At 30.9% G+C, this 12,956-nt stretch overlaps 1 protein-coding gene across 1 annotated transcript in view; it reads right to left on the reverse strand.

Annotated features, from left to right (window-relative positions):
* LOC136978849 (zinc finger protein 541) overlaps positions 1-12,956 on the reverse strand; it is an 81,771-nt gene that overhangs the window by 7,516 nt on the left and 61,299 nt on the right. The window contains exons 5-12 of the mRNA XM_067274670.1: positions 11,696-12,944; positions 7,606-7,655; positions 6,293-6,395; positions 5,098-6,219; positions 2,789-3,029; positions 2,646-2,712; positions 2,505-2,554; positions 602-688 (exon numbers count right to left, since the gene is read on the reverse strand). Coding sequence (XP_067130771.1) covers positions 602-688; positions 2,505-2,554; positions 2,646-2,712; positions 2,789-3,029; positions 5,098-6,219; positions 6,293-6,395; positions 7,606-7,655; positions 11,696-12,944 — 2,969 coding nt within the window. The remainder of the gene's footprint in view (positions 1-601; positions 689-2,504; positions 2,555-2,645; positions 2,713-2,788; positions 3,030-5,097; positions 6,220-6,292; positions 6,396-7,605; positions 7,656-11,695; positions 12,945-12,956) is intronic.

The raw sequence follows: 12,956 nt of genomic DNA on the forward strand, positions 1-12,956 counted from the left end.
AATTCAAACTTTCATTGAACTATTAATTATCAAAAATTATTCTAAATGACTAAGACATAGGAAATAATTAACAATTTGACTAATTAAAATAGTAGCTATTGCTAGTTAACTTAGCTGTAACCATGAGTGAATTCTAAATTCATTCTATTTTTCAACCAAATTTAAATACAAGAAAGATATTTCAGGGTATTTAATTCTACTTTGTTTCTAATTCTGTTGTGGTTGAAAAGTTTATTCATTTAATTGAAACTTGCTATTACGCATTTTCTTAAAGTTTTTCATCAACAGCCACCAAGAGTCTTTTTTTCAAGCCAAAATGGGGTGACCTGGTAGAGAATGGGGAATCAGAAATCTGAATATTTGAGTCAATCTTCCCACAAAAATTCCTGAGATGACCCATATTCAAACTCATGTCCCTCAAAATGCAATATTTACATCTTTACTGCCTTGGCCATTCAGCCATCTGACTATTAGCATCATTAAAATAAAATAATCACAATATCAAGTACTTTCTTCTTGAACATGAGAGAAAATAAATATATTTTTACTCATAAAACTCTCATTATTTTAAATTTAAAATAAAACTTAAAGCTTTCTTCACCTTCTTCATCTAACAGATTATTGGCAACTACTGGATCCCATACTTTGTCAGCCTTATCTTCACACTTCAAAGCATCAGATTTATTTGCTGAAAGCACACAAATTTTTCGTTATAATCGAATAACAATTACAAATTCTATTATTATATATAAATATAGGAAAAACAGATTTAAATGTTACATTTAATTTTCACATAATTTCATTTAGTTGAAATCATTCAACAGATTTACAATTATCTGCTTGTAATATAAGTAAAATTTATAAGTTTAAAATACTTTCCATAATCTCACTTATGAGTGTGAGTCAGTAAGTTCTTGGAATCACATGTAAGTGGCAAGGTTATTCACATGAAACAGACGGCATCAAGAACAAGCATTGCTATTTGCCATATGTGCAATAAATTTGGTGACACAGAGGAAATAAAAAGTACTATAGTAGATGATAGAAGCAGTGAAGGTAAATTACAATGAAGAAAATAGAAATTCATACTGTGATCTGGTAAATGCCACTGAGATCAAAACTGACTTAGATCAAGTTTTGGAGAAGTCTGCCCTATCATATTTTTGACAGTAAGCAAGTGGGTAATGCTTCTCAAAGTTGACTGAAAAGTGTGGAAGATGTCAATTGTAACCCACAACTGCTGTTACCCCAAAAACATAGACAAAATCTATGATATGGTGCTGGCCAGTCGCCACTTGAAAGTGCAGGAGAGTGCTGAAGTCGTGGGTATCTCTGCTGACCAGGTTACAAAATCCTAACGCAAGGGAATTAGGCATGAGTAAGGTCTCTGTGAGATGGGTGCTACATTTGTTCACAGCCAAACAAAAACAAATGTGGGCAACAACTTCCAAGGAGTGTTTGTTCCAAATACCCTACACATCTGAGACTAAGCAACAAGTAAACAATGAAAACATACATCTTCACCAACTCCAAATAAGGCAAAAGTGGTTCTCACAGTGCAGAAAATCATGGCTTCTATTTTTTGGATTCAAGGGAATTATCCTCTTGACTACATGGAAAAGAACAAAATTGTCACTACTGCTTATTACTGTGACCTGTTAGACAAATTGCAGACATCTATTGCAAAAAAAAAAACCCCTTATAAAGATGAAGAAAATTCTTTTCCATCATGACAAATGGATTCTGCCTGCCTCACCCAGTAAAAACTTGCCAACCATCACTTCCAAAACCTTCCCCATCCCTATACTCTACTGACCTAGCTCTTAGTGATTTTCATATCTTATCAATCCTGAAGAAAATGCTGAAAGATAAGAAACTTCACACAAATAAGGAATTCATTGCTGCAGTGAACAGCTATTTTGCAGAACTTGATGAATCAGCTTTTTCTGCCAGAGTGAAGGCATTGGAACACTGCTGGGAATAAGTGTGTAATTTTAAGAAAAGATTATATTGAAAAATAAAAAAACAATTCAACTAGATTTCATGTTTTATTCATCTGCTTCCAAGAACTTTCTGAACCATTCACATATATAACTATCTGAAACTTTTAACCAACATATCAATTTAATAAGTGAAATTTTTTCTAATGTAAAGAATATAAAGAAATATAAATTAGAATAATTTTTTGGTTTTTTCTACAGTATTAGATGTGTTTTTTATTTTACATTTATATGCTGTTTTAGAATACTTATTTAAAATAACACAAAGGAAAAAGATGTTTACACAAATATACCATTGGATGTACAGTACTGACTACGTATAAATTTTATGTCAACAAATGTAAAAAACTAAATTTAAGCTATTTATTTGTAATAAAACGGCTTTTCAATATTTTATTCCGGATTAAAAAATTATGTTTATTTTAACTGTATCAAGTCTGTTTAAGTTAACAAAAGATTCAACACATCTTGAAATAAAATAACTTCTGTTGAAGAAGTACTCACAATTAAAATGTGGTAATCTTGCTTGAAATTGCGAACCAATATTTACATGTCTATAAAACATATATTTTATTAATTAGTAACTTCAAAAATTACAATTTTTAATTTGATACATTACTATTTGAAAAACCTTAATTAACTTACGGTAAAATATCAGTTTCTGGAGCTTCACTTAACTCTTCTTCTTCTGGTGGTGGTTCATTTATGCTGCCTTTTAATAAAAATATTTACAGATTAAAAGTTATTTAAATAAAATAGACAAAAAAAAAACAAAATAAAATGATTACTTTTTCTGAGTAGAGAAAAGTTTGGAGTTATTGGTGCAGATTTTGGCGTCAGACTACCCGAACTGGTTATGATGTGCCAAAATAATCCTGAACCACTCCTCACGGGACTAAGCATTGGAGGAGGAGTGTAAGGAGGTGGACTCGCATTTTTGTTTTCTGGATTTGATGGATCCCACAGTCTTGGAGATCGCAATCGACTAGTAAAGCCACAATTGTTGACATAAGGAGGTATGTAGAGAGGCTGAAATATTTAATAATAAAAAGTTTATAAATGAAAACATTTTCTTAATATTTATTCAATTTAATTGTACAAAGAAGTGATTTCCATCCATTCTTTTTCTCTTGGAAAATAGAATGCTTTAAAGTCATTTTTAAACATTATAATAGCATCAAGTTATATATAATAAAAAAACCCTGATTAATGTTTAAGAATCTGCCAGAATTTTCTAAATTTAAATATTTAATTTTTTTGCCTAACTATTAAATTTACCATGAAATGGCAGCCTAACTGCCTACCTCTAGTCAAACTGCTTTACAACTAGTTATTAATTATATATATATTTGTCTAGATGTATACAATTATGCTGCCATCCTAGACAAATTATTTATTATTTAATTACATGGCCCACCAGTGGCAAAGCAGTTCTGTTCCCCAAACACTGGGAGTTTGGTCATAGGTTCACACCTTGCCAGGACAGGCTGGTCACATAGAGTTTTCCAGATTTTCTCCACATCTGTAATGCCTGAATAGTGGCCAGTTACCCTTAAAAAAACCTCCCAGAAGGCATTCTCCCTAGATAGATTGCCCAAGTGTTGTGTTGCCGTAACTAAACTAAACAAACAAACAAATTAATTACATAGCCATATTACAGCCTGATATTCTGGCAGTTCATTTGGCTTTAACTATAAATTGGATTTTTTGAGTTGCATTCACATGATACACTCTTCTTATGTCACCCAGTGTATCATTTGGATAGCAACCACCAATCTTAAGAGCTTACTATGTTTAAACCATTTGTTTTATCAGGTGTGTCAGTTTTTGAAGGTCCTTAGCCTGACAACAACCATTTAACATGAAAGAAAGCATTTGCTAGTGTTGTTTATTAACATTTTCCTGCTGGACAGTTTTTTTTGGTACTTAATTTTAATAGATTTTGAATTTTTAATGTTTTTAATATTTTACAAATACTAAACATTATTTTTTTCAAACAACACTATATATAACAAAAATTATTATTTTATCATGTTTTAAGTAGGTATAAATTATTATAAATATTTAATTAAAAAAATAGAACAAAACTTTTTAAAAATTTTCTTAAAATCAATAAAATTATACTCAAAATATTTTAATGAATTCCATAAAAATATGTCATTTAATAAACAAAATAAAAAATTTGTTTAGTATTCACTATTTTCAAATATATATATGACTTCAAAATCTAATCTTTCTACATTGCTGAACTCTTGAAAACATTGATAATGCTCTCATCTGTGAGCATCATAAAAATTCAGTACTTTACATACAGGATGACCATAAAATAAGTTTGCCTGTTTAGAGCAGTCTATAGCCAAAACTCATGGAAAAAGTTTTAATTCCTAAGATTGTTAACATGGCACTAAGTAACAAACCTATAAAATACAGTATTATGCCAAGTTATTGTCATAGAACTGCTATAAAAATATGAGCAAATATGGAATCTAAAAGCAAAATGTTTAGAATGATGATTAGTCTTCTGGACTACATACTGCTTGCATGCACACACACACAGTCAAATCCTGTTAATACAAAGTCAAAGAGACTTAAAAATTAATGCTTTGTATTAATGAAATTTGTATTTGCCAAACTCATCAACAGTCAAATACCTATCCTCCTTGGTCCAAGGGACCACAAATCTACCTCACATTAACATGATCATAAATCAGTACTATAATAATGGAATTTGACTGTATAACTATACAACTTATAGCACGGTATGAGAACAGATTAAACTCTTATAATTTGTTTGAATTCTACTTGTATTGTATATTCTTGAGCTATTTTAATTTTTATTTATCATTCATTGAAATTATATTTAAAGTTTAAAATCTTTTAGATATTCTATTAATAATTAAATAAATCTTAATCTTATGACATGAATAATAGGTTTAAGTAAAAATCATTATTTATTTACAAATAAAATGCTAACTTTATTTTGAAAATTAAGTAATATTTTTAATAATTAGCATAATAAAGTTTCATAAAAATAATTTAAAATTTTCATTAAAGACATTAAAAGAAAAATTTTATAAAATGTATAATATATAATTACTTCTGGACGATGTTTTCTCTTTATTTTTAGCGGACTAGTAGGGAGACTAACAGGACTTAAAAACACGTCGTCGTCATTACTATCTTCACCAGAACGATTTCGCGCACAATTACTTGTGCTTCCAATCACAGTTGAAGGAACAGATGTAATAGTTGCTGTTGAACTTGTAGGTTGCATTTCACTACCAAAGAAATGTAATGGAAGATTACATGACCACTGAGAATTATCTATATGCTTTTTAGAGTCATTATCCAAAATAGAAAGGTTTGTTGGTAGATGATTCACCGATGAAAGCACTGATGATGATAAACATACATCTGAATTACTCGATTTTATCATTTCCTCTTCAATTGACATTGGAAGATCAGATTCTTCCAACTGTAATGCTGATAAATTTTGATTTGAAACAAGAGAGAGTGGGTTTTCATTAGAAAATTGAATATGAGGTGTAAGATCTGACGGAGGATTAGGTACAGGAGTACTGGGAGTTGAAGGACTCGAATTAGTTTGAGGACTTTCGGCATGCAAGAGAGGTTCACCAGGATCGGAACCAGTACGAGACGTGCGTTTAGCCACAACTTTTTTTCTCAATAGATCAGCTAGAGCACTCCTAGTATAATTTGGACACGGACGTTTTGATGGAATAAAATGATCGGAATCAGAATGGCGTCTTAATTTTTCAGCAGGAGGGTGAGGAACTCTGAAGTCTTCTTTCAATTCGTGGATTTGTTTTTGCCAATCAAAGGAAGACACAGGTTCTTGATCATTATTTTTAGAAATTTCATACAATGCATTATTTTGACTAGTTACAGGAAAATTAGAGAAGAGTGAGTTATCCTGAGAAACTGGACTGAGTGCAGGAGATTGTATGTTATTAGAAACAAACTGTGCATTGGCAATAGACGATGTTCCCGTCATGTTCTGTTCATTTGATGATGTTTGAAAGAAATTTCCTTCAAGTGGCATCGTATCTAACAAAATTTGTGAACTGGCTTGTGCAGATGTTCTTTTTTGGATAATTTTTTCTTCTATTAGAGCACGAACATTGGTGCTAGCAGTCTGTAAAGGTGGATTTTGAGAAGTACCAAGTTGTTTACGATCAGGTTTCTTCACATCATTTTCCTAATTAAAGAAAAGATTAATTTCTAAAAAGAATACATGTAATAATTAATAGACAAATTTATAATATTCTTACTTTCTTAAAATAACCACCATGTAATCTCATGTGGCCATTAAGAGCTGGAATGTTTTTAAATCTTCTCTGACACATATTGCACTCAACTGGTTTTGGCTCTTGCCTAATAAATAAAAAAATTTATGTAATTAGAATGTTTTAGATAAAACAAGTTCTGTCATTTGTTAAAATAAATTTTATTCAATATCCAATATATCTTCTTAAACCTTTAAGTTTCCGGTACTCAAGACTTCGTCTTGAGTACAGAAACTTAATTACCGGTAATTACCTTAATTTTGTCTTGAGTACCGGAAACTTACAATTTCGTCTTGAGTACCGGAAATTTAAAGGTTTAAGAAGACTTATTGGATTTTATATGTACGGGTATGAGGATTATTTTCTATTTTTTATTCAATATATATATTAATAAAATAGTGAATATATAAACCATATTTTTCAAATAATGTCAATACTTCAGGCTTTAAGAATCGAAATTGGAACCACATATGTTGGAACATCCATCCAAGTTCAAAGATGTACTTCTTTGAACTTGACGTTCCAACACACGTTATTTCCACAACGTCAAATGTTAAAGCCTGAAGATGTTCATCCAAGATGAAAGAAAACATCTGTTGAGTTAAAGTGAGTTCTTGCTGGTTTTGGGTTGAGTAGTATTCTTGTTGAAAAGACATATAAAATGATAAGATTTTAAAATTTTATCTAAGATTTTTACAGACATCATCTCATTTATGAAGTACTGAATCAAAGCACAACTAATCTTATATTATAATAACCAAGTTTCCATGCCAGTGGAAGTTTTAATGAATCAGACATTATGAAACTTGGAAAATAAACTAGATGATTCTTATTTTCAATTTTTCTAACTTTTTCTTGCTATAATTTATTGTTATTTGATATATGTGTTTTCATATCGCATTTTATTACAAAAACTCAAATATTTTAAAATTTTGTCAAACTTTTTGTAACTAAATATATTAATATTCTATTTATCAATCTGAGTTAATTAATGTATAATTTAAGCAATTTTAAACAGTAAATTATAGTACTTGTTGAATTAATCTGGTAAAAATTGAAACCAATAGAAAATAAATCTACAAATAATTATTCATTTATAACTAAAAAAAGTTGTCATATGCTAAAGTAGTAATCTCCAGAAGACATCATGTTAGTGATATAACTAAAAAATTGCATAATTTCAAATTGTAAATCTATTTGTTTAACTACTATCCTTCACAAATATTCAAAATAACTAAATTTGTGAATATCTAGTCATGGTTTATTAATTTTTTTTAAATACTTTGATAATTCCTTACCCGTATCTTGAATTGCTGTTACTACTTGCATTTGGAAAAGAAAATGAAACCTAAAAAGACAATTTAATTAAAATTTAATGTATCGTTATTGATTTTAACATTTTTAAATTAAGAAAAAATTTAACAATAATCTAGAAATACACAATTATAAATTTATTTGCAATCAAGCACGAATAATTTATTACTACAATGCTATCAAATTTACTGTTATAAAACTATTGAAGTTCTTTACTGAACTGATAAGTATATCTACAATTGTAGGAATTTGCTACTCAAGTAAACAAATTTTACTTTTCTTTGTATAAATTTAAATTGAAACTGTTAAAATGTAATATAGTTCTATTAATATACTGTATAAACATTTGATATATGAATACAGTGGTGCCTCATATAACGTACTTAATCCGTTCCAGGTGCACATCCGTTAAGTGAAACGTCCGTTATACAAAACACATTTTCCCATAGAAATACATGTTAAAACATCTAATTCGTTCCGCAGCATAAAATAATGATACTGTATCATAAAAAATGAACATGGGGTGCGTTCTTTTATTCCTCCGTGTAACCCTACGCGAGCGACATCTGTTTAAAAATTCCTGCGGAACACGTTCCTAAATTCCGGTGGGAGTGCGCGCCGTCGAGCGGCAAAAACAGCCGCTTGTAGCAGTAGTTTACGGTGGAAAGCAACATGGCGTCCTCCATGGCTCAGATAGTTTCGTTTCCGGGTCCATTATGTGGTTTTATGAATGAAAATTCAGAAATTGTGAAAGCGCGAGTTAGCGCAGATGTAAGTGTCTTTACGAATTTTTTTCGAATGATAGCTGGCATTCTAATTTTTTTCATGGCTATTTTAAATGCTCTTTCAACAAATAATCCATTTTATGGTTAAATTTTACAATTGGGACCCTTCTTTTGCCTTTAAAAGCTCATATTTTAGAATTATAGATTCCTCCATCATGATACTATCGATAGCGCGGGCGCCGCCATCTTTCTTTCTTTCAACGTCGTTCCTAAATGCCTACAAACAGCAGCGCACTCCCGTAGTAGCGGAGACGCAGAGCAACTGCTATTAAAGAATGCACCCATGGAGCAGTCACCAATTATGCTGGAAAGTCCGTTGTTCGCAGCCAGTCCGTCGCTCAAGTCACGTAACGGCCAAACAGAAAGTCCGTTGTTCGCAGCGTCCGTTATACGAGGCACCACTGTATATGATATATATTTTTATACCAATAAAAACTATTAGAATTTTAATTGAACTTAAAATTAACGATTTTAAGAACTTGCTAAGATAAGTATAATTGCCATCTTTATTTGAATAAGAAAATTCCTAGAATCATCAATTTATATATACAATAGAGCATCAATTATCTGAAATTGACTTCAGAGAGTATTACTTCTAGAAATTACAATTTTTTTATGCAATAATGATTATTGCTCATCTTTTGTAGACCCTCTATTGAGTTATCACATTATCAACACCAGTGTTAGGTTTTATTTATTACAGTACAAATATAAAGTATGATTATGAGTCCAGCTTCTTATTCATGAAGTGCTTCACTGTGCCTACTCACAATAAAACATTTGATGCATTATAAATCACACTGACATGGTTAGAAATGCAATATGAAAGATTTCGCAACTCTCGTGATAATCAAGCAATCTAGGGATGTAGCAGAGTTAAAAAGAAAAAACACATGTAAAACAAAGCAAAATAAATGAATTCTTTCAAGAAAAAAATTACAATAAATACATTTTACATGATTACTGTACTTCATTTACTACTATTAATTTCACTATTATGTATTTTTTAAATTTGAATTTCAAGTATCATGAATGTTGTAGGTTGCAATGAAAGATTAGTGCTTATTTTTAATAAATTAGACATTTTTTTATTATTTTTTTATCATTCGTATGTATTAAATTTCTGCCTTAATAATTTTTTTTACTTTCTTTAAGGTATTTAACTTTTTATTCTTTAAAGCCAAATGATTGCCAGATTAAGTCCAATGTAATCTGATAATTGTTCGGCTTTAATCTAAAATCGGGTTTATATTTTTATTTTCCCTATAAAATGTGAACTGTTAAACAAAATTATATTGCCTTCATTATTTTGGATAATCAATGCTCCACTGTAAATTCAATTTTTTTTACTTAAAAACTAGATTATTTTAAAAAAATTAGTTTTCATCAATATAAAAATATACCTAATATATAAATATTCATATACTTTGTTAGTAAGATTATATTCATATCATTTACTTGGTTTCACTGATAATTTATTTTAAAAATATAGACTATGAGAAAAAAAACCATAAACTTTAGGTGACAGCTTAATCATTTCTTGTAGGAAATTGAAAATGGTCAAAATAATAGTCCAAACTTAATGGTCCACAATGGGTTTCCCTACCTTAATTTAAAATAATGGTACCTTATTCTTCAAATGACTATCTTAGAGCACTCCAGAGTTTGAACACTGAATTTGAAAGAAATTCAGCATGGAGTTTAAACAATACTTCTAACATTTGAACTGCAAATGCTGTGAGAAACTACTCTCATTGGATATATGTCACCTGTGTGCCAAAGTCATCTCTTTCTCACCACGAAAGCATCTCACATTATGCTCATGTATCTTTCAGTGCTGTTTTTGCTTTATTTTTACTGTACTTAGTTATATATACATATAACCCCTAACTATTAGCCATAGCATTGAAGAGGGTGAAAGTAACAAAGTCCAAGAGAAAGGTTACAGTGTGAAAATTCAGATGAAACACAATGAGTGGTGTATGTATGGAGGATATGGCAGCCATGTTTAAGATGCCAAAGTCAATAGTGTAACACCAGTTAATGCAATTTTCATTTTATTATACAGTATTTATAAACTTTATTTATTGTTTTTGTGTTTTAATTTATTATTTACAGCATTTAATTGTGTTACTTTTACCTTAAATTATGTATATTTGCTGTTTCAATTTATCCAAATGGGTTTTTGTTTAGGATCAAGGAATGGATTAATTCACTTTCCATTATTTCTAATGGAGAAAATTGATTTGGACTTTGAACAATTCTGAGTTCAAACAGTCTCCTGGAACAAATTAATTTCAAAGTACAAGGCACCACTATATTATTAAATTAATTAATATAAAATATAATCTCTTCTTCTAATAATTTGAATTTTATTTTATAATACAGTAATACCTTGGTTTTCGTTGACTTTGGTTATCGCCGGTTTCAGTTTTCGTCAATTTTTTCAAAAAAATTTGTCTCGATTTTCATTGGCATGCTCAAGTGACCTCGCTGCTAATTTTGCAAAAACAAAGGGCGACCCACCCATTTTCCAGTGCAGTGTGGTGTTATTTCTCATTGTGTGAACATTACCCCACGACTGCCCACCACTGGGCAAGGTTCCATTCCCTGAATACTGGGAGTTCGGTCATGGGTTCACACTTCACCAGGACGGGCTGGCCACGTGGAGTTTTCCGGGTTTTCTCCATGTCAATAATGCCTGAATAGGGGCCAGTTACCCTTAAACGGATTTTCCAAAGGCATTATTCTCCACAATATGGCCATCATAAACGCATACAACTACTATTACAAGACAATTACATCACACTTTACCACAGGGTGATATAAACTAGAAGCTCATGTCCAACTAGCTTCTACAAGACAAGACATTACCCCGCGTGTCTAGCCGAACAATTCCATTGTTTTCATCTTAATGCTAATTATCTCATCTTTAATCTTAACACTTTTATCTTTATGCTAATTAGTCTATGTCAATTTCTTATTGCTTTTAGTATTTAATGCTATATTAATTCTCTATAAAATGTGTTTTTGGTATGTATTTTGGATTGTCTAGAACGAATTAATTGGATTTACATTGATTTATATGGTAATAATTGCCTCGGTTTTCATTAGTTTCAAATTTCGCCAATTGTTTTTGAGTGGATTATCGACAAAAACAGAGGTATCACTGTATTTCTAAAAATTACAGATATTAATTTTAAAATTCATTATATTATTGCTATAACTATTAGAGTTAAAATTTTAAATATTGATAAGTTTTAAGAAATCTTTAATCAAATTATAGTACCTGATTCCAATTTGGAAATAGACCTTGTTGTAGAGACTGATGATGATTAGGTGCAAAAAGAGCATGTTGTAGTAAAGCTGCTCTTGTAATTGTAGTATTTGATAAAGAACTATCATTTCCGGATGTTGGTAGTAAATCCAAATGTTGTGGTGGAGTCAGTAACTGTTGCAATAGGGGACTGTTAATTTGAGACTGTTCTGTTTCAGTAGTGCCCGTATTTGTAACAGATGTGACGACATTATCTAACTCGTTATTTGATGCAAGAGATATTTCAGATGATAATAACGACTGGTTTAAAGGAATAGAATGTTGTCTAAACACATTGTCCGAACTAATACCAATATTTATATTATGTTCTGCTGGCAACTGAGAGCAGGAAAATGTAGCTTCATTAGACGATTGTGAAGTCGAAGGTGCAATTGGAGATGAGAGAAAACTATCTGAGTTTGGAGATGGCAACTTTTGTTGTTGACTGTCATGGGAGTGAGTATCTGATTGTGATTCTTCCTGTCCTTGTTTACCAATTTCTGTCTGTTGCTTTTTAACACTAGAAGGTGATGCTCTCGATCTTATATCAGTAGTAGAATCAAGTGATTCAGAAATATTTAACTGATTATTTTGCGACTGACAACCTGTTGGTTGAGAATTATTTGGAGATCCAAAGTTTTGTGCTAAAAGCAAAGCACTTGTATTGATTGTCTGTGGATGCCAAGGTGTTAAAACAGTCCTACCTTCTGTTCTTCCTGCCCCAACAGAAGATGTAAGTCCTGGCTCTGATTTAATTTGAGGCTGAAACTGTTGATGTGGTTGTTGATGAAATGCCAAAAACTGTAACTGAGATGAAGCAGTTGAAGCAACCGAATTCATCATTTGTTTTTCAACAGATGAACTATTTTCCTGAGTAAAATCACTCTGTGAAACTGACTGAGAAGACACACTAGAGGTCTGAACATACTGAATTCGGTTGTTGTTTTCAGTTGATTCAGAAAATATTTGGTCATTAGTAGTAGTAATGACGCTTGTTGGAAAAGACGATTGGAGAGATGTGAAACCAAGATGAGTCATTCCAGGAATCATGGCTAAGTGACTTCCAACACTAGGTATTGAGATATTTCCTGTAGAACAAGAATTCGAATGATGATTCTCTTTATGTCTCCTCAAAGATCGTGCATCACAATAACTCTTTCCACAACCTTCAACATCACATTCATATGGTTTTTTATTTCGGTGGGTTAACATGTGCCCATTCCTGTAATAAATA

The sequence above is a fragment of the Centruroides vittatus genome, unplaced genomic scaffold, assembly GCF_030686945.1.
Source record: "Centruroides vittatus isolate TY-2023 unplaced genomic scaffold, ASM3068694v2 contig_559, whole genome shotgun sequence".
Classification (NCBI taxonomy): Eukaryota; Metazoa; Arthropoda; class Arachnida; order Scorpiones; family Buthidae; genus Centruroides; species Centruroides vittatus.